General features: G+C 45.2%; 1 protein-coding gene across 2 annotated transcripts in view; it reads right to left on the bottom strand.

Annotated features, from left to right (window-relative positions):
• The window catches only part of si:dkey-251i10.3 (uncharacterized protein LOC553498 homolog), a 48,462-nt gene extending 25,449 nt beyond the window's left edge, over positions 1–23,013 (bottom strand). Inside the window, exons 1-6 of one of the 2 annotated variants that reach the window (XM_038775253.1) lie at positions 22,889–23,013; positions 13,755–13,830; positions 11,055–11,125; positions 8,087–8,151; positions 5,359–5,507; positions 3,654–3,809 (exon numbers count right to left, since the gene is read on the bottom strand). In XM_038775253.1, the coding sequence (XP_038631181.1) occupies positions 3,654–3,809; positions 5,359–5,507; positions 8,087–8,151; positions 11,055–11,125; positions 13,755–13,830; positions 22,889–22,914 (543 nt within the window). In that variant the 5' untranslated portion in view covers positions 22,915–23,013. Of the gene's footprint in view, positions 1–3,653; positions 3,810–5,358; positions 5,508–8,086; positions 8,152–11,054; positions 11,126–13,754; positions 13,831–15,716; positions 15,740–22,888 lie in introns of those variants that run through there. The other variant, XM_038775254.1, reaches the window with a different exon arrangement.
• Between the last annotated feature and the right edge of the window lie 2,413 nt (positions 23,014–25,426).

The raw sequence follows: 25,426 nt of genomic DNA, 5'->3' as shown, positions 1-25,426 counted from the left end.
ATTAGTGTCAGAAGATAATGAAATGGACAAAACTGCCTAATGCAGCTGTGAATTTCCCTCCAACATTCCCAGAGAACTCTTAGGAACACATTTTCTGACACAGACCTGTATAATTCAATTGAGCCGTTAGTGCTTCTAGTAATACAGACTGAAGCATAGACGATAGCAACAGGAGTAGACCATTCACACTTCGAGTCTGCTCCACCATTCAATATGATCACGGCTGTTTAGTAATCTGTTCCCGTCTTCATATCCTTTGATCCCTTTAGCCCCAAGAGCTATATCTAACTCCTTCTTGAAAACATCCAATCAACTGCTTCCTGTGGTAGCGGATTCCACAGGCTTACCATTCTCTGGGTGAAGAAATTTCTCCTCATCTCAATCCTAAAAGGTTTACCCCATATCCTTAGACCATGACCCCTGGTTCTGGACACACACACCATCGGGACCATTCTTTCTGCACCTGCCAGATACCAGAAATGTTGGGGAATGCAGGGTTTAGTGAGAGGGAGGAACTGAAGGAGAGCAACATTAGTAGAAATTGTGTTGGGGAAATTGATGGGATCGAAGACTGATAAATCCCCAGGGTCTGATAATCTACATCCAGAGTACTTGAGGAAGTGGGTCTGGAACTAGTGGATGCATTGGTTAACTTCCAGGATTCTGTAGACTGGAACACTTGCTGCAGATTGGAGGGTAGCTAATGTATCTCCATTATTAAAAAAGGGAGGTAGAGCAAAAAGGGGAATTATGAAGCAGTAAGCCTGAGGTAGTGGGGGAAATTCTAGAATCTATTCTCAAAGATTTTATAGCAGACCACGAAGAAAACAGTGGCGGGTCTGACTGAGTCAGCATGGATTTATGAAGGGGAAAGCATGCTTGACAACTGTACTGGAATTCTTCGAGGGTGTAACTAGTAGAGTTGATGAGGGGAGCAAGTGGATGTGGTTTATTTGGACTTTCAGAAGGCTTCTGACAAAATCCTGCTCAAGAGATTAGCTTGTAAAATTAAACTGCATGGGATTAGGGGTAGTGTACAGAAATGGGTAGAAAACTGGTTGGCAGATAGGAAACAAAGAATAGGAATGAATGGATCTTTATCAAATTGGCAGGCAGTGACTAGTGGGGTACCGCAGGGATCAATGCTACGACCCTAGCTATTCACAATATATATTTCTAGCGCCACTTCCTTAAGTACTCTGGGATGTAGGTTATTAGGAATTTATTGGCCTTCAATCCCATCAATTTCCCCAACACCATTTCTCTCCCAATACGGATTTCCTTCAGCACCACTCTCTCACTAAACCCAATGTCCCCCAACATATCTGGTATGTTATGTCTTCTCCTTTGTGAAGACAAAATCAAAGTACCGTATATACTCGCGTAACATGCGACTTTTGAGCACCTAATTCGAAGCCTAAATTTCGGGGGTCGCATGATATGCGAGGTACAAAAAGCGCGGGTTTAAAATGCTGGCCTAAATTTCGGGGGTCGCATGATACGCGAGATACAAAAATTGCGGGTGTGAAGTGCTGGCCAAGATAAGTCAAATAGCATCCAGTAGTCAATGAAACTGTTATACAGGTATTTATTTTTGAACATAATGATATATGAAACAGGAAAACATTGGTTATTTAACATTTATTGAAATGTAAAAACATCATTAAAACAAACTAATGCAGGTAAACTAAAATCCTTCGAATTCGCTTTCATTGTCATCGTCATCGTCAAATAAAGCTTTGAATTCTTCTTCATCGAGGCAGTCGTCATACTGATCATCTTCCAGGTTTTAAATATTTTTATCCTCTTCTCCTGCATCTTCGAATAAAGCATCATCTTCACTTCCATCCAAAGCATTTGCTATTCCACATTTTTTAAACGCTTTATGCCTCTTTTACCCACAAACACAATAGAGCCAAATCCAGAGCCTTCATATTCCCTCCCTTCGTAAATGATTTATCTCCTTCCATCATCCAGTCACTCCACTTCTTCCTTAGATTGTCTTTAAATGGTTTATTGATGGATACGTCAAGTGGCTGAACGACGCTAGTCAAGCCAGCTGGAACGATCGCTATATCGGTGTTCGCTTCGCGAACAGCTTTCACAACAGCATCCACTCGATGTGACCTAAACATATCCCAAACAAGTAAACTTTTTTGGCGTAGTAAACCACCTGCTCTTGATTCCCAAACTCTCTTCAGCCAAATTATGCAGCCATTATCGTTCATCCAACCTTTTTCATGGACATGGACAATTATACCACTTGGAAATTTTACCTTGGGCATTGATTTCCGTTTGAAGATGACCATTGGAGGAAGTTTCGTCCCATCTGCCATACACGTTAGTACAACCGTAAAATGTGTCTTTTCATGCCCTGTAGTTTTGATAAAGATACTTTTTTCGCCGACTTTATTAACGGTTGAGTTTGATGGCATATCAAAATTCACGGGTGTCTCATCCATGTTTCCAATGCACGATAAATTATATGTTAGCTTTGCGATGTTTGATAACAAATCTATGAAAACTTATCACTTTTTCTTCTAATTCTTTGGGGAGTCTCTGTGCAATTTTTGTTTTTCTTCTTATCACAAAGTCATGTCTTTTCATGAACCGCGTACACCATCCGGGACTTGCAGTAAACTCACGAATGCCCATGTTTCTAGCTTCTCGTAAAGCATAAAGTCTTATTTTAGATCGTGTTATTATGTAACCATTTTCCCGATTTTCAGACACCCACTTTGAGACTTCATCTTCTAACTGCGGCCAATGACATTTCGACCCGCGATTTGCGCATTTATAGGAAGGACTTGCCATCAATTGTTCTTTTTGCTTTCTCCAGTTTCGGACACAGCTTTCTCCGACACCAAACAGGTTTCCAGCTTTAACATTGTTGCTTTGTTCCGCTTCGGCAACAACTTGCAGTTTCCATTTGGCTGTATATTTCTTCGCTGATCTTTTCTCCATTTTTGCTAAGGGTCGATTGTGTCACCTGTTAGATACCGTGACTGTTTATTATTGGGTCGTTTATTATCGGGTTTAGTTCCGTGATTACAAACAGCAAAACAGCTGTTTCTCATTCGGCAGTTTTAAGCGGAAAGCTTACCTGAGTTTCAGCTGTCATGTCAAAAAAGTGACTCGCATGATACATAAGGTATACCATAAAAGCATGTTTTTGGGCTGAAAATTTAGGGGTCGCATGATACGCGAGATCGAAGGTTACGCGAGTATATACGGTATGTATTTAGTTGGTCAGCCATTTCTTTGTTCCCCTATTTCTGACTGTAAGGGACTTAAATTATTTGTCTTCATCAATCTTTTTCTCTTTACATACTGTGTCATTAATGTTGACTCATTTGGTGAATGGATTTTTCATTCAGGATTGTGTATTTGAACAAAAGACTTACCAAAGTGCTTTTCTGCACTTTGCAACTGCTAACTTGAGATCTGCATCACTAGGAAGCCAACAGAAGACTGAAAGCTGGTCCCCATCCACAGGAATTGTACAATGCTGGCTCTGAATTTAGTAAACGGTTTTAACTATTTCTCCCATTAAGGGCCGACTGAGGGAAATTTCACTTTTGGTTTGCAGAGATAATAAGCACAGTGAAGCAACTTTTCCCAAATATATCCTCCATGTACCATGAGTTGCATACCTTCCAGCCTGCTATTATTTCTTCCATTGGTTTGACAGTAAGTGGTTCCTCATTTAAAGGAAATTTGAGCTGTTCCGCTTTCCGATTCTGTTGCACAGTACGATTCCATTTTGTAACCTCCTTTGACGTTTTCTCATATGCCAATGATCTTTGAATCTTTTGACAGAAACAAACTGTTTTAAAATGTTCAAATAATCGATTATAATAGAGAGATTGATATGAAGCTGCACCTATTTCAGCAGGATATTATAGTTAGGCTGAGGGTCAGAATTTCGATATACAAGGGTAGCACGGTGGCACAGTGGTTAGCATTGTTGCCTCACGGCGCCGAGGTCCCAGGTTCTATCCCAGCCCTGGGTCACTGTCTGTGTGGAGTTTGCACATTCACCCTGTGTTTGTGTGGGTTGCGCCCCCACAACCAAAATATGTGCAGGGTAGATGGATTGGCCACGCTAAATTGCCCCTTAATTGGAAAAATTAATTGTGTACTCTAAATTTAAAAAAAGAATTTAGATATACTTCAATTCTGAGAAATGGCTTCAATCTGAAAACGTTACCTCTTTTGCTCTTTCATATACCAATGAATGTGATTTCAGAACATTTTATGTTTTATTATGTCCATCATACAGATCTGATGTGCTACCTGTGCAATGGCAGGACAGACGAGCACATCGAACTATGAGCCAATGTTCCCTCTAAACTGAGAGAGTCCCCCGCAGGGCTTGCACAAATCGATCCCTTTAGATTACTGTATGTGTAAACCAATCAAAGTCACCAAACACTAAATTAATAAACCATGAATTACAAAAGAAATTCGACAGAACATTGCTGGTAGCCAACTTGAGAAAACATTATGAAAGGGAATTGAATGGTGTCAACTCTTTTGGTGTTATATTTTCATTTGTAAACCAAACATCAACTGATTTCAACTTCAGAAAGTTGAGGAGTCACTGATATACCAATTGGGCTAGTTTACAGAATCATAGAATTCCTAGAGGGCAGAAGGGAGTCATTCAGCCCATCGAGTCTGCACCGACCCTCTGAAAGACCACCATACCCAGGTCCAGTCCTCCACAACCTTTGGAAACTAAAGGGGCGATTTAACATGGCCTATCCGCCTAACGTGCACTTTTTTGGAGTGTGGGAGGAAACGGGAGCACGCAGACATAATAATCAAATAATCTTCATTATTGTCGCAAGTAGGCTTACATTAACACTGCAATTAGGTTACTGTGAAACTCCCCTAGTCGCCACACTCCGGCACCTGTTCGGGTACAACGAGAGAGAATTCAGAATATCCAAATGTCCCAACAGCGCATCTTTCTGGACTTGGGAGGAAACCCACACAGGCACAGGGAGAACGTGCAGATTCCGCACAGACGGTGACCCAAGCTGGAAATTGAACCTGGGACCCTGGTGCTGTGAAGTAACAGCGCTAACCACTGTGCTACTGTGTTGAAGAGCAAGTGCAAACTCCACACAATCACCCAAGGCCAGAACTGAACCCAGTCCCCTGGTGCTGCGAGGCACCAGTGTTAACCACTGTACCACACCACGTGAAATATTTAAATATTTTATTCTATGTGATAATTTGATTTATTTCTGATCCAAGCGGTCAGCAATTCTGGTCGCAGCACAAAACTCTCAATTTAGAATGCAAGGCCTAGCCCTATGCAGACACTAAATAAACCATAAAATAATTCACCTTTTCACTTTGTTGTTTACTGACAGGCAAATCGAGGGTTTTGTCTGTCTTCTCCAATATCGTAAGCTGTTTTTTCACAGACTTGAGTGAGGAAGAGGATGGTTGAATGGTTCCCAGCAGCTCTGATAGCTCAATTTTCTCATTAGCACCTGGAGCGAAGAGGGAGACTTGATTAAATCAATTAAAAATCTTCAGTGACATTAAGATTAACAGTAAATAATTAACTAGCCTAACTTGTCATTCAGCCAGCAGAAATGGAATGGTGTGGTGCATGATGCTATTCATTGATTTATATTCTATTCTAAAATGACATAAAAAGTTCTCCTCCAGACTACTTTTGTACCCTGCCCCTCATGCGAGTATTCACTCGTTGATGAAGTAGCGCTTCAGATGCTCTCTGGCATCACACTTTGACAAGGGTCAGCAGGTTACCTGAGTATTGAGAAGTAGGGAGATATTACAGCTGAAGTCTCCCTTTTTCATACCCAAAGTCAAAATGCATTTCATTCCAGCAAGTGATGCTGGCTACTAATCAAGAGCAGTAATGTCATCTTCAAGTTGCATGCCATCTTTGAAATATACTGTCATTCTGCCACCATTGCTTGTCAAAATTCTGGAATTCTCTACCTAACATTTTAATAGGAGCAGTATCTGCACAATACTATAGTTATTCAAAGAAAAGGCACATCTCCATATTCTTGGGGTTCTAGAAATGAATGAGGCCTTGCTATCAGCGCTTACACCTGGATGACAAATTATTTAAAAATGTACCAATTTTCTCTCCTCAGCCCAAGGGCATTAAGGCCAACTGTAGCAGTTAATGCTGCCCAAACTGTGTTAACCGGGCAGATTAGGAATCCAACCTGTGATTTTCCTCTAGCTCAGTGACTCGATGATAAACCGAGCGACTGTAGATGGTTTAATAGCAATCCAACAGCAAATGAGAAACTGAAGCAACATCACAACCACATCAAACGATTTGATGAGCATGTTGGCTTCAGACCAAAACAGCTGATTTTAAGATGTTATGGATGTCATGATCCAGAAATAAAAATTTGCCATGATCCAGAAATGATAATCTGGAGTTTGAGGTAAAATTAAGGCTCAATGCTCACTGTAATAAAAAAGCAAATTGAGCAGTAACCATTGATGATCACACTTTCGCAGTTAAATGTAAAAATCAGTAGCTTCTGTAAGATTTTCTCTGCTTCTCCAGGAGCTGCACTATACTGGGATCTCGTTGAGAGACTTGGTATGCAAAAGCATACAATGGTGTGAAGTTGTGATACTTTACACACCCACTTATCACATCAGAAAAACTAACGGCTTGTCCATTCAGTCATGCTAAATCTTAATCAGTCCCAAACAACCTTCTTGGCATTTAAAATGAACTTTTAATGATGTGGACTCTCATTCCTTCATATTTTAACCATCGCTGAAGATTTTAAAATATATACTTCTTTTATCTTTCTCTCATTTTATTTTGCATCCTGTACATGTTTCGGTATTAAATTTATAATCCTAATTTGCACATCCTAGTTCAGGCACGGCGAGGGGGATTTTCTGTGCCCCACCCCTCCGCAGGGTGTTTCTTGACATTGGGTGATGGCCTGCCATTGGTAAATAGTGGGATCATCTGGTCCCGCCGCTGTCAATGGGATTTCCCTTTGAATCCACCACCCGCCGCTGGGAAACCCGTGACAGGAGTTTGCTGGAAAATCTCTCAAGGCATGTCTCAGCAAGGAATCTTCATTCTGATTGGTTAAGGGATCACATAGCTGCTTGCCCTGTTGACATATATCTCTGATTCCCTGAAGAGGGTACCATGCTGTTTTGGATTACTCATCAAGTTTCAAAGCAACACCTCAGAAAGTCTTGCCCTTGTTTGTGGTCAAGTTGAAGCATAATGAATGGTCGACAGTGTCCATTTACCACAGACTGGAAAATGCAGGCCACTGACATTAAAATCCAGCCAATAAATAGGGCTGCCAACACTGATGGGGAATAGTATTTTAAAGTTATTAAGATGGTTGCTTGTGACAAATGTACTCAGATGCAGATCAAGATGCATAGCCTTCTAAGAGGAAGGAAATATCTAGCCTTGATTATACGACACTCATTCTCATCACATTTGTACAAGGAGGCAAGAGTACAATGAAAATTATGTACATTTAACTTCAAATAGACTTCAGAAGATTAGTAGGTTAATAAACTTAGGCCAGTCTAACCTACATCCTAGAGAACAGAAGTAGCTTTTTTGGGGCCTCTGCATTAATGATTGCTCATACTCAGCAGGCCTTAAGAGAAGAAGTCGATTGTTGAGAAAGTATAGATTTTTATTATTGACTAGGCTATGGAAAGCTGTTGGGCAATCATATCCATGGGTACAGATAACAAAAACATTTGAAAGAATGTTAAAGGGCAGCAACAAACAAAGAAAAATAAAAGCATGAGTGCATCATATGAGGCCAGTGTTACACATATTCATCTTGATGTCACAGGTTAGGGGCTGGTTTAGCACACTGGGCTAAATAGCTGGATTTTAAAGCAGACCAAGGCAGGCCAGCGGTATGGTTCAATTCCCGTACCAGCCTCCCCGAACAGGCGTGGGAATGTGGCGACTTGGGGCTTTTCACAGTAACTTCATTTGAAGCCTACTTGTGACAATAAACGATTTTCATTTCATTCATTCATTTCATTTGTACAGAAACTCTGCCAAGTATCATACCTTCTGAACTGACAGTGAATTCTGACACCTGCAAACTGGCTTCTGTCCTCTCGGCTAACTTCTTCCTGGAATGAAAATCAGCAACAGTGTAATTGTTTATTACAGTAAAAGAACTGTTACCTAGATTGGGAAAACACTACTCAGAAATAATAAATTTGGATAAATGTATGTTAATAATAATGTAGAATTGGATATACAAACTGATGAGATAATTATTCCCTAGCTAAACATTTTGGAAAGGAATTATGCAAATACATTATTTGGCTATTTGGAATTTTAAAACACTTTTAAAACATTGCAATCCTACTGCAAAAGAATAATTTGTGTGCAAATGAGTTAATAATCTTATGTTAGATTTTCTCACAAAATGCTTCTCAACCAAGTTGCTGGCGAAGATCCTGGCTACCAGGATAGAGGATTGTGTGCCAGAGGTAATTCATGAAGATCAGACAGGGTTTGTCAAGGGGCGGCAGCTCAACACGAATGTGCAGAGACTGCTCAATGTTATTATGATGCCGGCGGTGGAGGGGGAGGCGGAGATAGTGGTGGCGCTGGATGCAGAGAAGGCGTTTGATAGAGTTGAGTGGGGGTACCTGTGGGAGGTGCTGGAGAGGTTTGGATTTGGGGAGGGATTCATCAAATGGGTGAGGCTGCTTTACACGGCGCCGATGGCGAGTGTAGTCACAAATGGAAGGAGATCGGAGTATTTTAGGCTTTATCGTGGGACCAGGCAGGGGTGTCCCCTGTCCCCCCTGCTCTTTGCACTGGCGATTGAACAGCTGGCCATGGCGTTGAGGGAGTCAGGGAAGTGGAGGGGTCTGGTGCGGGGGGGGGGGGGGGGGGGGGGGGGGGGGAGCACTGGGTATCGCTGTATGCGGACGACCTGCTGTTATATGCGGCGGACCCAGAGGGGGGAATGCCGGGGGTGATAGAACTGTTAGCGGAATTTGGGGGCTTCTCGGGCTATAAGCTGAACTTAGGAAAGAGTGAGGTATTTGTAGTGCACCCAGGAGATCAGGAGGAGGGAATTGGGTGGGTCCCCTTTAGGAGGGCAGTGAAGAGTTTCAGGTACCTGGGGGTGCAGGTGGCCAGGAGTTGGGGGGCTCTTCATAAGCTTAACTTCACCAGACTAGTGGAACAGATGGAGGAGGAATTTAAAAGGTGGGACATGGTGCCGCTATCGCTGGCGGGCAGAGTGCAATCCGTCAAAATGACGGTTCTCCCGAGGTTCTTGTTCCTCTTCCAGTGCTTGCCCATCTTTATCCCTAGGGCCTTTTTAAAAAGGGTGACCAGCAGCATCATGGGATTTGTTTGGGCGCATGGCACCCCGAGGGTGAAGAGGGTCTTCTTGGAGCGGAGTAGGGATGAGGGGGGGCTGGCGTTGCCCATCCTCTCGGGGTACTACTGGGCGGCCAACGTGTCGATGGTGCGTAAGTGGGTGATGGAGGGGGAGGGGGCAGCATGGAAACGGATGGAGAGAGCGTCCTGTGGGGATACAAGCCCGGGCGCCCTGGTAACAGCGCCGTGGCCGCTCCCTCCCACGAGGTATACCACGAGTCCGGTGGTGGCGGCTAACCTCAAGATTTGGGGGCAGTGGAGGCGACATAGGGGAGAAGTGGGGGGCTCGATGGAGGCTCCATTAAGGGGGAACCATAGGTCCGTCCCGGGGAACATGGATGGGGGATTTCGGGGATGGTATAGAGCGGGCATTAGACAGCTGAAGGACCTGTTTATCGACGGAAGGTTTGCGAGCCTGGGGGAGTTGGAGGAGAAATTTGGGCTCCCGCTGGGAAACATGTTTAGATATCTGCAGGTAAAGGCATTTGCTAGACGGCAGGTGGAGGGATTCCCTTCGCTCCCTGCGAAGGGGGTGAGTGACAGGGTGCTCTTGGGGGTCTGGGTCGGGGAGGGGAAGATATCCGATATCTACAAGCTTATGCAGGAGGTGGAAGAGGCGTCAGTAGAGGAGCTGAAAACGAAGTGGGAGGGGGAACTGGGGGAACAGATCGAAGACGGGACATGGGCTGATGCCCTGGAGAGGGTAAATTCTTCCTCCTCGTGTAGCCTCATCCAATTCAAGGTGCTGCATAGGGCCCACATGACTGGGACGAGGATGAGTAGGTTCTTTGGGGGTGAAGATAGGTGTGCCAGGTGCTCGGGGAGTCCACGAACCATGCCCATATGTTCTGGGCATGCCCGGCATTGGAGGAGTTCTGGAAGGGGGTGGCGAGGATGGTGTCAAGGGTGGTGGGATCCAGGGTCAAGCCAGGATGGGGACTCGCGATCTTTGGGGTTGGGGTAGAGCCGGGAGTGCAGGAGGCGAAAGAGGCCGGTGTGCTGGCATTTGCGTCCCTAGTAGCCCGGCGAAGGATTTTGCTACAGTGGAAGGACGCGAGGCACCCAAGCGTGGAGACCTGGATCAATGACATGGCGGGCTTCATTAAGCTTGAGAAGGTTAAATTCGCCCTGAGAGGATCGGTGCAAGGGTTCTTTAAACGGTGGCAACCTTTCCTCGACTTTCTGGCTCAACGATAGGGTACTGGGACAGTAGCAGCAGCAACCCGGGGGGGTGGGGGGGACGTTGATTATGTTGGCTTATTTTATTTAAATTTGATTTATCTAATTTTAATTTATGGTTAAGTTCTCTTGTTTGGGGCGGGGGGGGGGGGGGGGGGGGGGGGGAGTGTGATACATGTTACGGTATGGGGGGAATTGTGGGTGTTATGGGGCTGTTAGTTGCATATTACTGCTTTTTGCTATACTTGTTGTTATATTTTTATATTTTCTGTAAGAAATTCCAATAAAAATTATTTAAAAAAAAAAAAATGCTTCTCAACCACAAATTCAATTGTTGGTTGCTTGTTAGGACCTATAATTGTTCAGTGATTTAAAAAGACTGCCCCATATGATACACACAAAAGTTCATGTCAGTTCTCAATGCGACTTGTAAAGACCCTGATATCATTACTTTTTCCTGCCACCAAGGGAGCTAATTGCCTCCAGTAGTTTCTGGTGCTTCCTCTCATCATCACTGTCGTTCTGAAAAATGCAAGATTTTAAAAAAAGAATCAGTGTCTCTACAAAAAGAAGATTCTAATAATAGATTAAAGAGCCAATACTACAGGTGCAGATTCAAGTCTTTCAACTGCATCTTTGTCCACCAGGAATCGTCATCACAATTACGTAATCAATGACTCATTCACACTGCTCATTAGTGCAGATCAATCCCATTTCTGTTCATACTTTCAGCCATAAATAGCTTGAGCAAGAAGAGAGTTGGTGCAGAAGATATATTTCAAATTAATTTTGCCTCATCTAAAATCAGTACTAGATTATTTCTCTGAGTGCAGTGTCTTTCCAAAATGTAAGCTTTTAGAACCTAAGCTTTGCATTATCTAATTCCGTGTTTATCAAACCTTTGTCAATTATATTGATCTGAACATGAACCCAAAAATCCCTTAGTCTAAAGGCAGCAACAACTACTGAAACAGAAACAGGAGTGACTAGAATATTTAAAAAACTTATTGATATAAATGCATATCAAGAAGTTCAACAACTGCCGTCAAAATGACGGTGCTTCCGAGGTTCTTGTTCCCCTTTCAGTGCCTGCCCATCTTTATCCCCAGGGCCTTCTTTAGGAGAGTGACTAGCAGTATTCTGAGCTTTGTGTGGGCGCATGGGACTCCGAGAGTGAGGAGGGTGTTCCTGGAGCGAGGGAGGGATAGAGGCGGGCTGGCGCTGCCCAACCTTTTGGGGTACTATTGGGCGGCCAATGTCTCAATGGTGCGTAAATGGGTGATGGAGGGGGGAGGGGCAGCGTGGAAAAGAATGGAGATGGCGTCATGTAGAGGTACGAGCCAGGGTGCCATGGTAACGGCGCCGTTGCCGCTCTCCCCTAAGAGGTTTACCACGAGCCCGGTGGTGGCAGCGACCCTAAGAATCTGGGGACAGTGGAGGCGGCATAGGGGGGAAACAGGGGGCTCGATGGAGGCTCCACTGGGTGGCAACCATCGGTTCATCCCGGGGAACAAGGATGGCGGATTTAGGGGGTGGCAAAGGGCGGGCATCAGCAAATTGAGGGACCTGCTTATTGGCGGGAGGTTTGCGGGCCTGGGGGAATTGGAAGATAAATTTGGCCTTCCCCAAGGGAACATGTTCAGATACTTGCAGGTAAAGGCGTTTGCTAGGCGACAGGTAGAGGGATTCCCTTTGCTGCCCTCGCAGGGGACGATGGACAGAGTGCTTTCGGGGGTGTGGGTTGGAGAGGGGAAGGTGTCTGACATCTATAAGGTAATGCAGGAGGTGGAGGAGTCGTCAGTGGAGGAGCTGAAGGCTAAATGGAGGAGGAACTCGGGGAGCAGATAGAGGACGGGACTTGGGCGGATGCCTTGGAGAGAGTCAACTCTTCCTCCTCATGTGCGAGCCTTAGTCTCATCCAATTTAAGGTGCTGCACCGGGCCCACATGTCCGGGACTAGGATGAGTAGGTTCTTTGGGTGTGAGGATAGGTGCACCAGATGTTCGGGGTGTCCAGCGAACCACGGCCATATGTTCTGGGCATGCCCAGCACTGGAAGAATTCTGGAAGGGGGTGGCGGGGACGGTGTCGAGGGTGGTTGGATCCAGGGTCAAACCAGGGTGGGGACTCGCGATTATTGGAGTTGCGGTAGAGCCGGGAGTGCAGGAGGCAAAAGAGGCCGGTGTCCTGGCCATTGCGTCCCTAGTAGCCCGTCGAAGGATTCTGCTACAGTGGAAGGATGCAAGGCCCCCAAGTGTGGAGACCTGGATCAGTGACATGGCGGGATTTATAAAACTGGAAAGGGTCAAATTTGCCCTGAGAGGATCAATACAAGGGTTCTATAAACGATGGCAGCCTTTTCTTGACTTCCTGGCTCAAAGATAGGTATCTTGGTCAATAGCAGCAGCAACCCGGGGAGAGGGGGGGGGGGGGGGGGGGGGGGGGGGGGGGGGTCGTTCCTTATTGTAGTTTCTATTCTGTAACTTTATATTGTGTTAATTTGCGTTGTTGTTAAAATGCTGTGTTGTGCATGGAGGTGGGGCGAATGTTTATGATTGTTAATATTATTGTTATTTTTGGTATTTTACTATGGTGCGTTATTGTTGTATAAATTCAAAATTTTTCAATAAAATTTTTTTTTTTTTAAAGTTCAACAACTGTACAGTAAAGATATTTAATAACAGATAAGACAGATATTTACAGGTCTTCTGAGTATCTAGGGATTTCCATTAGAAAATGTAGTACCTGTTCATTAATTCCTGATTATCCATTTTTTTTGTGTTAACAGGGCTACGGGCGATCTAAAGACCTTGTTTCCTCAATAATCATAAAAATAATTCACCAACAAGACTCCATGAAACCTGCATTATCAAGTTGCTCATAGCTGACAGATCTTGTTCTGATTTATGCTTTACCACCGGTGAGGGAACAGCACTAAGAACAGCTCTTCCCACACCTCCAGGCTCACAAAATATAACAAGGTAGTGAATAATAAAGATGAACATAAATAGATAAGGAGCTTTAATGTCCAGATTTCTGAAGCTTGCAGCATGCATACGACCTATGGAGCACAATTTGAACATGTCTGCTTTAAAGTAACAAACAAAAGCAATGTTTTTTACAGAAACAATATAGAAGAAACAAGATGTTACCTCATCCTCACTGGCAGTCAAGACATGTTCAACCTGAAACAAATCCTCCTCTTCCATTCCAAAGGTAAGTAAATCGCTGAGAATCAGAAAAATACAAGGTCATTCACATTTCAGAGAGATTTGAATAAATCAAAGCTACATTATTTTGCAAAAGGACAGACCGTTTGTCAAAAGATGAGCAACATTGGCCTACTTCAACTAAATTATTTGAAAAAGACAATGGACATTCTCCCCGTGTTTGCGTGGGTTTCGCCCCCACAACCCAAAGACGTGCAAGGTAGGTGGATTGAACACGCTAAATTGCCCCTTAATTGGAAAAAATGAATTGGGTACTCTAAATTTAAAAAAAAGAAAAAGACAATGGAACTTATGCCAATCAATTGAGAATTTTTGAATGCAGACAGGCCAAGAAACCCATTCCTGACCCCACTTTAGTTACACTATGATACTACTTCCAGAGGCAGGGAATGCACTCTAACGAGGAACAAGCATTGGATGTTGGCAGTCAATTTGCTGTACTACAGGTGAGGCTCTTAGCCAACCCATATGGACCAGCAAACATACAGTACAGTGCTGTCCTAAACTGTCTACCTCTAATAAATATCCTACACCATAGAACTGTAGCTGAAGGAAAATGCTGCCACTGTTGGATGCAGAGAGAAATATAACTTGCATACAAACATGTTCAGGTGACAGTCAATCCTACATAATTGACAGCGTTGCCAGCATCTGATGAAGAACAAACACTGGATGGCAATGCAAATTAAGGGAGAATATTGCTCAGCGTGGATCCACCTGTCACTTTCCTATACAGACCAATGATCTACATTTATTGCTCAATTTTTTTGAATTCATTTAACGGACTGTGGGCATTGCTGGCTCGGCCAGCATTCACTGCCCATCCCCAATTGCCCTCGAGAAGGTGGTGGTGAACCGCCTTCTTTAACTACTGCAGCCCCCGAGGTGGAGGTATATGCACAGGGCTGCTGATGGATATTGTCCAGGTCTTGCTGCATTTGGATATGGACTGCTTCAGTAACTGAGGAGTCATGAATGGAGAACAATTTGCAATCATCAATGAACATCCCCACTTTTGACCTTATGATGGACAGGAGCAGCTGAAGATGGTTGGGCCTAGGACACTACCTTGAGAAACTCTTGCAGTGATGACCTGGAACTGCAATCGATCTCCAACTACCACCACCACAACCATCTTCCGTTGTGTCAAGTATGATCCCAACAAGTGGAGAGTTTTCACCAATTCCAACAGTTTTACTTGGGCTCCTTGATGCCACATTAAGTTAAATACTGCCTCGATATCAAGGGCAGTCACTCTCACCTCTGGCATTCAGCTCTTTTGCGCATGTTTGAAACAAGGCTGAAATGAGGTCAGGAGCTGAGTGACCTTGGCAGAACCATACCCGAGCGACATTGGGCATGTTACTGCTAAGCAAGTGCTGCTTGATTGCACTGTTGATGATCTCTTCCATCACTCTACTGATAAGGTGTAGACCAGGGGTGGGCAAACTACGGCCCGCGGGCCGCATGCGGCCCGCCAAAGGTATTTCTGCGGCCCACCAAGTCATTAAAAAAAAAAAAAAAAATTTTTTTAAAAAAAAATAATTTTTTTTTAAAATCTTTTTTTAAAGGTTAATGGGTGGGGGGGCTGTTGGGTTACTTACTGGTATAGGGTGGATACGTTGACTTGAGTAGGGTGATCATTGCTTGGCACAACGTCGAGGGCCGAAAGGTCTGTTCTGTGCTGTACTGTTCTATGTTCTATATGAGGCGCCCAGAATCATAACCGGGTGAAGTAATTATTTTACTTAATATACTATGCGGCCCTTTGTGAATTGTGAATTTCTGAATGCGGCCCTTGCACGCAAAAGTTTGCCCACCCCTGGTGTAGACTGATGGGGCAGTAATTGATCGGGTTGGATTTTTTTCCTGAACAGGACATACCTGGGCAATCTTCCACATCACCAGGTAGATGCCAGCGTTGTAGCTGTACTGATCAGCTTGGCTCGGGACATGAAATGTTCTGGAGCACAAGTCTTCAGGACTATTGCTGGAATATTGTCAGGGCTTATAGTTGTAGTATCCAGTGTCTTCAACTGTTTCTTGCTATCATAGAGTGTGAAGTGAATTAGCTGAAGACTATACCTGTGATGCTGGGACCCAACATGGGAGGCCAAGACGGATTCTCCATTTGGCACTTCTGGCAGAAGATTGCTGTAAATGATTCAGCCTCGTCTTTTGCACTGATGTGCTGGGCTCGGAGGTATCATGGGGAGGCGGTGCCGCAATGATCTTGTCACCAGACTAGTAATCCAGAAACCCCAGGTCAATCCTCGGGTGACCAGAGTTCAAATCCCACCACAGCAGATGGTAGAATCTTAAAAACGAAATTAAAAGTCCAATGATGACCATGAAACCATTGTCAATTGTCGTAAAAGCCCAACTGGTTCACCAATGTCCTTTACAGAAGGAAACCTGCTTTCCTTACCTGGTGTGGCCTATATGTGACTCCAGACCCACAGCAATGTGGTTGACTCTTTAATGCCTTTTGAATGGCTTAGCAAGCTACTCAGTTGTATTCAACTGCTACAAAGATACAAAGGAATGAAACTGGAAGGACCACTGCCAACGACCTCGGCACCATAAACCACAACAGCTAACCCAGCCGCTGATCCTACAAAGTTCCCCTTGCAAACATCTGATGGCTTGTGCGAAAATCGGGAGAGCTGTCTGACAGACTAGTCATACTCATGAAACCATACCTTACAGATAATGTCCCAAATACCACCACCACTATACCTGGATGTGCCCTGTCTCACCAGCAGGACAGACCCAGCAGAGGTAGTGCAGCAGTCAGTAGGGAGTTTCCCTGGGAGTCCTCAACATCAACTCTGGACACCATGAAGTCTCATGACACCAGGTCAAACACAGGCAAGAAAACCTCCTGCTCATTACCATGCACCGTCCCCCTCCCTCTCAGCTAATGAATCAGTACTTCTCCGGGTTGAACTGCACTGAGGGTGGCAAGAGTGCAGAATGTACTCTGGGGGGGGACTTCAATGCCCTGTGCCAATATCAGGAGTGCTGTCTCACAGACTAGTCATACTCAGGAAACCCTACCTTACAGATAATGTCCCAAAAACCACCACTGAACAGCACTGAGAGTGGCAAGAGTGCAGAATGTACTCTGGGTGGGGGATGTTAATGCTTGTGCCAAAATCGGGAGAGTTGTCTCACAGACTAGTCATACTCATGGAACCTCCTGCTCATTACCACGTACCGTCCCCCTCCTCAGCTGATGAATCAGTACACCTCTAGGTTGAACAGCACTGAGAGTGACAAGGGTGCAGAATGTACTCTGGGTGGGAGACTTCAATGCCCAACACCACAAGTGGCTCAGTAGTACCGCCACAGACTGAGCTGGCCGGGTCCGAAAGGACTTGGCTGCTAGACTGGGACTACAGCAGGTGGTGAGTGAACCAACAAGAGGGGAAACTATACATGACCTTTACATCACCTGCTATAGATGCATCTGTCCATGACAGTATTGGTAGAAGTGACCACCGCACAGTCCTGACGGAGACAAAGTCCTGGCTTCACATTGAGGATACCCTCCATCGTGTTGTGTGGCACTACCACTGTGCTAAATGTGATAGACTTCGAACAGATCTAGCAACTCAAAACTGGACATCCATGAGGCACTCTAGGCCATCAGGAGCAGCAGACTTTTACTCGATCTCTACCCTCAGCATGCCCCTCGCTCAACCATTACCTCCAAGCCAGGGGATCAACTCTGTTTCAATGAAAGTGCAGGAGTGCATGTCAGGAGCAACACCAGGCATACCAAAAGTGGGCTGGCATCTGGTGAAGTTACAACACAGGACTACTTGCATGCCAAATAGCATATGTAGCAAGTAATCATCAGAGCTAAGCAGTTCCACAACCTATAGATCACATCAACCAATAGATCAAATCTAAGCTCTGCAGTCCTGCCACAGCCAGCCGTGAATGTAGTGGACAATTAAACAACTCTCTGGGAGGATCCACAAATATCACCAGCCTCAATGATGGAGGAGTCCAGCACATCTGTGCAAAAGGTACACTGAAGCGTTCACAATAACCTTCAGCCAGAAGTGCCAGATGGATGATTCATCCGGCCTCCTCTGGAGGTCTCCAGCATCACAGGTGCCAGTCTTCAGCCAATTCCATTCACCCCAAGTAATATCAAGAAACGGTTCAAGGCACTGGATATGGGCCCTAACAATATGCTGGCAATAGACTTGGGCTTCAGAACTTGCTGCGCCCCTAGTTTGGCTGTTCTAGTACAGTTATATCACTGGCATCGACCTGGTAATGTGGAAAATTGCCCAGGTTTGTCCTCTAGACAAGAAACAGGGTAAATCCAACCGGCCAATTTCCACCCCATCAGTCTACTCTTGATCATCAGCAAAATGATGGAAGGAGTCATCAACAGAGCTAACAAGCGGCACTTACGCAGCAATAACCTGCTCACGGATGCTCAGTTCGGGTTTCACCAAGGTCATTCAGGTCCTGACCTCATTACAGCCTTGGTTGAAACATGGACAAAAGAGCTGAATGCGAGAGGTGAGGGGAGAGTGACACCCCTTGATATCAAGGCAGCACTTGACCAAATATGGCATCAAAAGGCCCTGGCAAAACTGGATTCAATGGGAATCAGGGGGGAAACTCTCTGCTGGCTGGAGGCATACCTTTTAAAAAAAATTAATTTAGAGTACCCAATTTTTTTTTCAATTAAGGGGCAATTTAGCATGGCTAATCCACCTAACATGCACATCTTTTGGGTTGTGGGGGTGAAACCCACGCAGACATGGGGAGAATGTGCAAATTCCACATGGACAAGTTTATGAAATTATCAGCCGGATGAATGACGGTGAAAGATGGGTGCTGTCTTTATGTCATTCTATTATACTCAGTTCTACCACTGTTAATAGGGAGCATCTTGAATGATCTAGGCTTTTGAATGGGCGAACAACTAATTGGATAAAATATAGCAGTATGGTAGGCATGTAAACAACACATCTCACAAAGAATTTTTGAGGGAGAAGGCAGCAGTAAGGTTACAGGAAAGCAATACCAGGGTTTAGGAATCGAATATTGCTGAAAAGAGAGGCACGTTGCCAAAGCTTTTCACCGTTAACTCAGCAGGACAAATGCAAGAATGCCAAATTTCAAACGACAATTTATGCAACAGGAGCTGATTGGTGCCAGGACTTGGGTGGTGGACAATGAACACCAGGATTAGAGGAACAGAGAGTTGAGAGGTAGTCATAGAACTGGAGGTTGTAGAGAAGGGGTGGATGATGTCACATGATGAATACAAGAGAAGAATGATGACATAAAACGTAATACGCCGGCAGCCATTAGGCCAAATAGGTCAGCAAAAACATGGATAATAATTATAATAATCTTTATTGTCACAAATAGGCTTACATTAACACTGCAATAAAGTTACTGAGAAAAGCTCATAGTCGCCATATACCAGCACCTGTCGGGTACACGGAGGGAGAATTCAGAATGCCCAATTCCCCAAACAAAATGTCCAAATTACCTAACCGCACGTCTTTCGGGACTTGTGGGAGGAAACCGGAGCACCCGGAGGAAACCCATGCAGACACAGGTAGAACGTGCAGACTCAGCACAGAAAGTGACCCAAGCCGGGAATGGAACTTGGGACCCTGGTGCTGTGAAGCAACAGTGCTAAACACTGTGCTACCATGCCGCCCATGTAGACGACTGGGCGTTACCTCAGTACAGGATAATGCCAACTTAGTCGGAGCTATGCATAGTGGAGGAAGGGAAAGAGAATATCTGAGCAATCCTTTGTGGAGGGACATAGGTTAGAGCAGGGGTGGGCAAACTTTTCCGTGCAAGGGCCACATTCAGAAAGTCACAATTTTAAAGGGCCGCATAGTATATTAAGTAAAATAATTAATATTTAAAATAGCCAAAATAAAAGGTTTTTAAAGAAAAAAAGCAATTAATTTTTATTAATTAATATTTTAAAGTAGAAACTTCACATGAAACACATGTTGTGCCGAGCAATGATCACCCTACTCAAGTCAACGTATCCACCCTATACCAGTAACCCAACAGCCCCCCCATTAACCTTAAAATTTAAAAGATGGTGGGCCGCATAAAGACCTTTGGCGGGCCGCATAAAGACCTTTGGCGGGCCACATGCGACCCGCGGGCCGTAGTTTGCCCACCCCTGGGTTAGAGGGACACAAGGTGCTGCAGAGGTGGATGGCAGTGGCCTCAGTGATGAATGAATAGGGTCTGAATTTGTACCAGGATTTAAAAGGTCACAGTTGTGAATAGTCTGGTTGAAACTATGAGTGCTAACGGGAAGAAATTCTTGGCAAGCGAGTGCCGTTTGCTTCAGGAGCTCAACTGAAGATGTAGTGCTTCTCAATGCTAAAGTGTAGGAAGTGCAACTAATCCAAGACTGAGTACAGAAGAAAAGTAGCAATTGATGTTTGAACTAGGTAGGACTAACTACACTGATCACCATCATTGAAATATAAACAGTAGCTAGTACAGGAAATGTGCTAAACAATTTAGGAATCAAAATAAGAACTTGCACAAAAACCACCCAATGACATTTGATCGCAGTGACTAAGAGTGGACTATGGAGTGTAAGAAAAAAATACTTGCACTTCTTCAGCAGTTTATCCATAAATCATCAAAACAATTAATTACTTTTTACCACAGTGGCAAATAATACAACCATTCTGCCATGGTAAATAACTAGGAAGCTTGTTCTCAGGTGTTTTCAGATGGTAATTATTGAAGGAGCAATCTTCATGAGCATCTAACTAACGAACACCCTTCATCCAATACTGTAATAAGATGTCAATATCCACCTTAACGTGAGCTTGCTTACAAAGGACAGGACCCTTGACAAAGCAGTGTTTCTGCGGTACTCATCGTGTGTTTCTGCGGTACTTACCGCGTGTTTCTGCAGTACTTACTGCGTGTTTCGAGAGGTTGATCACGAGACGCATCATCAACTCAATACTCAGCTTGATACACTACAATTCGCATACCGCCACAACTGGCCCACAGCAGACACCATCTCCCTGGCCTACACTCATCTTGGCAATAAGGACACCTACATCAGACTCCTATTCATTGACTATAGCTCTGCCTGCAACACATAATCCCAGCCAACTTCATATGAAAATTCCAAAAAATAGGACTTGGCTCCTCTCTCTGCAACTGCGTCCTTGGCTTTCTGACCCATAGACCGCAATCAGTAAGGATAAACAACACCTCCTCCACGATAGTTCTCAATAATGGAGACCCACAAGGTTGCATACTTAGCCCCAACTATACTCCCCATAAATACACAACTGTGTGGCAAAATCTGGTTCTAATTCCATCTCCAAGAGTGCTGATGACATAACTGTAATGGGTCGGATCTCAAGCAACCATGAGTCAGAGTACAGGAGGAAGAAAGAGAACCCAGTGGTGTAATGACAACAATCAAAGACCCCCCCCCCGTCCAAGTTATTCTCTCCTCAAACCTCTTAATTCAGGCAGGCAATACAAAAGTTTGACAACACGCACTAACAGATTAAAAACAGCTTCTTCTCAGCTGTTAGCAGATTCCTGAATGACCCTCTTATAGACCAAACTGATCTTTTCCTGTATCTTCTCTACAGAGTAGTATGCTTCACCCGATGTCTATATATTTACTTTGTGTATTTATCGTATGTCCTATGTTTTTCATGTATGGAACAATCTGTCTGGTCTGTACGCAGAACAATACCTTTCACTGTACCTCAGTACACATGACAATAAACCCAAGCCCAAATGAATGACAGCCCCAAATCCATAAGAAATAGGAACAGGAGTAGCTTGTTCAACCCCTCGAGCTTGCAATAGGATAATGGCTGATCGAACATTCTTCATGTCCACTTTCCTGCCCTGTCCACATAACCCTTGATTTCCTTACTAACCACAATCTATCAGTCTCAGCCTTAAATATGCACAAGGACTCTGCCCTACAACTCTCAGCAGCGAGTTCCAAAGATTCACAACACCCAGAGAAGAAATTCCTCTTAATCTCAGTCTCAGAATAAGGGAGTGCCAATTTAAGACTATGCCCTCGGGTCGTAGGCTCTCCCACGAGGGGAAACATCCTAGCAGCACTTACTTTGTCAAGCCCCTTAAGAATCCAGTATATTTCAATATTATCACCTCTCATTCTTCTAAAGTCCAATGAGTAGAGTTCCAACGTGTTTAACCGCTGCTCATAAAATAATCCTGGCATGACATTGAACCTTATAGCCCAGAAAGAGTGCCTTTGTTACCATGCCCAACTGATATTGTCAAATATACACTTAGCATCTCAAAGAAAAACAAACAAATGACCCACCACATCATTCAGAAGTAGAACATACAGTGCAGAAGGAGGCCATTCGGCCCATCGAGTCTGCAACGACCCACTTAAGCCCTCACTTCCACCCTATCCCCGTAATCTAATAACCCCATCTAACCTTTTTTTGATCACTAAGGGCAATTTATCATGGCCAATCCACCTAACGTGCACGTCTTTGGACTGTGGGAGGAAACCGGAGCACCCAGAGGAAACCCACGCACACACGGGGAGAACATGCAGACTCCGTACAGTGACCCAGGTTAGGGGGTTAGGGGGGGGGGGGTTGTTGGGTTACAGGTATAGGGTGGATACGTGGGTTTGAGTAGGGTGATCATTGCTCGGCACAACATCGAGGGCCGAAGGGCCTGTTCTGTGCTGTACTGTTCTATGAAACTACTGTAAATAAACAGCGACTCAGTCAAGGGTCCTAAAAGCAGGTTCACTTAGTGATTGTGGCCTGGGGATCAGATTCCCCCCCCCCCCAAAATCCGATCGCAGATGTAATTTTCTCTCTGAAGACTTTCTCCCCCAATCAGAGGAACCGTTTTTGCAGCACATTTTGGCCTCCGCCAGTCCCTCTGAGCCACCAGATGACAGGTCTGCACCGAGGCTGTCAGCTTGTTCGCTGTCCCCTCCCGCCGCAGGATGAGCGTGAGCCAACCCCGAAGGCAGGCAAGGTGCTCCTTCTCACCTGCTCAGCCCCTTCTCTCGCTCCATCCTCCCTGCCACCGCTCAGCTCCGGCACATGGACCGCCGACAACGTCGACTGCCGTCAACCGGCGTCAAGCGGCACTTCCGGTTGACGGCAGGCCGTCGCAAAATCTCCAAATGTCCCCCGTGCCCCGCCCCGCCACAGGCGGACTGTCGTAAATTTGGTCGCCAGCCGGAGTTACCATGGTGACAGGCCTTAGCCTCAGGGCTTCGGTGACCCAGATATTGTGCAAGACTTCAAGATTTGTCGCGACTACAGCGACACGAATATAGTGAAAACAAAACAATAAACCCATCCCAGCAATATGGATCAGAATATTAAGCAGGTGTTGGGTTGACAACAGTCAAAGCGAGTTGTGTGACCCGAATACAATTGGTTTTAAATAGAGGTAGCTTTTAAAATAAAACCTGCAGCAAATTAGACTTCATTTCATAAACCAGACTCAGTGACTGTTTCAATTCAATACTATCGGTGCCGATATTTAACTGCTGGGTGCAATGTCGCGCCTCTAACTTCAGGCACCCACCCTAAGAGAGCATGAGAAGCCTGTGGAAAACCACGTTATTGTGTTTATTGTGTTATATTCACTGCTGTATTGTACATGCTTGGGCTTGTCCAGGCTGGCTCCGCCTGTGGCTCCTCCACTCCGGGTTTCTGTATAAAAGTGGCAAGTCTCCGCCTCCGGACCCAGTTCGGGTCCAGAGGCCGGAGGCTTGCTGTTTAGTGTATTAAAGCCTCAGTTACATAATGTACAAGCCTCTAGATAAAGGAGGGAGGAATGTACCCAACGCCTCCCTCACCCTGATGGCCACCTTTGTGTGCAGCTGCATCAAGCTGTGCGGAGACCCCGGGTATGCAAACACCAAGTGTCACTACATACTGAGGCTCTACCTGTCCCCGGTGTTACGAAGGATGAGCCTGGCCTCATTGCCGCGGAACGCTCCAAGTAGTTGGACCGTGCCGTACCACCTGTCCCTCGTTGAAACATTTTTGAAGGAAAACACCTTTGACCACAAGGCAATGAAGCAGTGGTCAGCACGTAATGACCTCGAGGCCCTCAGGGGAAAAGGAGACTGTGGAGGACGTTGGATGGTTCCCTGAGCAGACTGTCAGAGTCATCTGGCAGAATGCCTCATCACCAGAACTTTCAAACAAGCACCAAGACCTAGCTTGGCTGGTGGTGAGAAGGGCCCTCCCTGTCAGATTCTTCATGTACACCCGAAGGCTCAGCACCGTTGCACGCTGCCCTCGGAGTGGCTGTGGGGGAAATGAGACAGTCACACACCTCCTTGTGGAATGTGCCTTTGCAAAGAAGGTCTGGAGAGGGATGCAGTGGTATTTGTCAAGGTTCATCCCGAGCAACTCTGTAACACAGGACTCTGTGCTCTATGGACTGTTTCCAGGGGGACACACCGAGACAAATATCAACTGCTGCTGGAAGATCATCAACTCGGTGAAAGACGCTCTTTGGTCTGCCCGAAACTTGCTGATCTTCCAGTGCAAAGAATTGCCCTCGACCAAGTGTTGCAGACTGGCACATTCCAAGGTCCAGGACTGTGCTGAGGGACGCACTCAAGCTTGGGGCAGCTGCCACCAAGGCGCAATGGGGAAAGACCACTGTGTAAGGTCTTACCAGCAAATGTACACCAAGGGGTTGGTAACAGTGTAAAGCCCCTCGGTCCGGGTCTACAATACCACAATGTATGAAAGAAACAAAGCAATATAAATATTTAAGAAAGAACTGTAACTTAAAGTAGGATACGTGTGTAACGTTATCCCAATTGAATTGAAGAAAGACAAATGAATGTAACTTAGATGGGAATGTACAGTCAAGACAATTTGAAATGTTCTGTAAAGTTTATTATAAATTTTATGAATAAAGTATATTTTTTTGGGAAAAAAAATTAAAGCCTCAGTTACGTTTATCACTCGTCGTCTATTGTTGATGGTGTATCAATTTAATACACTAAACTTCTAAAGATGGACTCTTCACTCAAGATGAACTCCTCACTCAAGCATGATCGTTTGCAACTAGACCCACAAGCAGCTGACGCTACAGAGACTCTTGAACACTGGCTAAGCTGCTTCGAGGCCTACCTCACATCTTTGAACGAAGACTTCATGGACCTCCAGAAGAAGCAGGTCCTCCTCGCACAGGTGAGCCCAAGAGTCTTTAACCTCATCAGGGACACCCCCTCTTATGCGGAGACGATAACGCTGCTAAAAGAGCATTATATGAATTCCGTCAACCAGGTATATGCTAGGCACCTCCTGGCCACGAGACGCCAACACCCTGGGGAATCACTTGCCGAATTCCTGAGTGCCTTGCGCTTCCTCTGTTGAAACTGTGACTGCCGGGTGATATCGGCCACCCAGCACGCGGAGCTGCTGATCAGGTACGCCTATGTCGCAGGCATGCACTCGAACTATATCCGCCAGCGTTTATTAGAAGGGGGGACATGGTCTCCTGGAGATAGTCCAGCTCTCCAACTCACTGGAGGTGACCTCCCAGAACAG

The sequence above is a fragment of the Scyliorhinus canicula genome, chromosome 17 (assembly GCF_902713615.1).
Source record: "Scyliorhinus canicula chromosome 17, sScyCan1.1, whole genome shotgun sequence".
Classification (NCBI taxonomy): domain Eukaryota; kingdom Metazoa; phylum Chordata; class Chondrichthyes; order Carcharhiniformes; family Scyliorhinidae; genus Scyliorhinus; species Scyliorhinus canicula.
The sequence above is the reverse complement of the archived record's forward strand: the minus strand, read 5'-3'. Positions and strand labels throughout refer to the sequence as shown.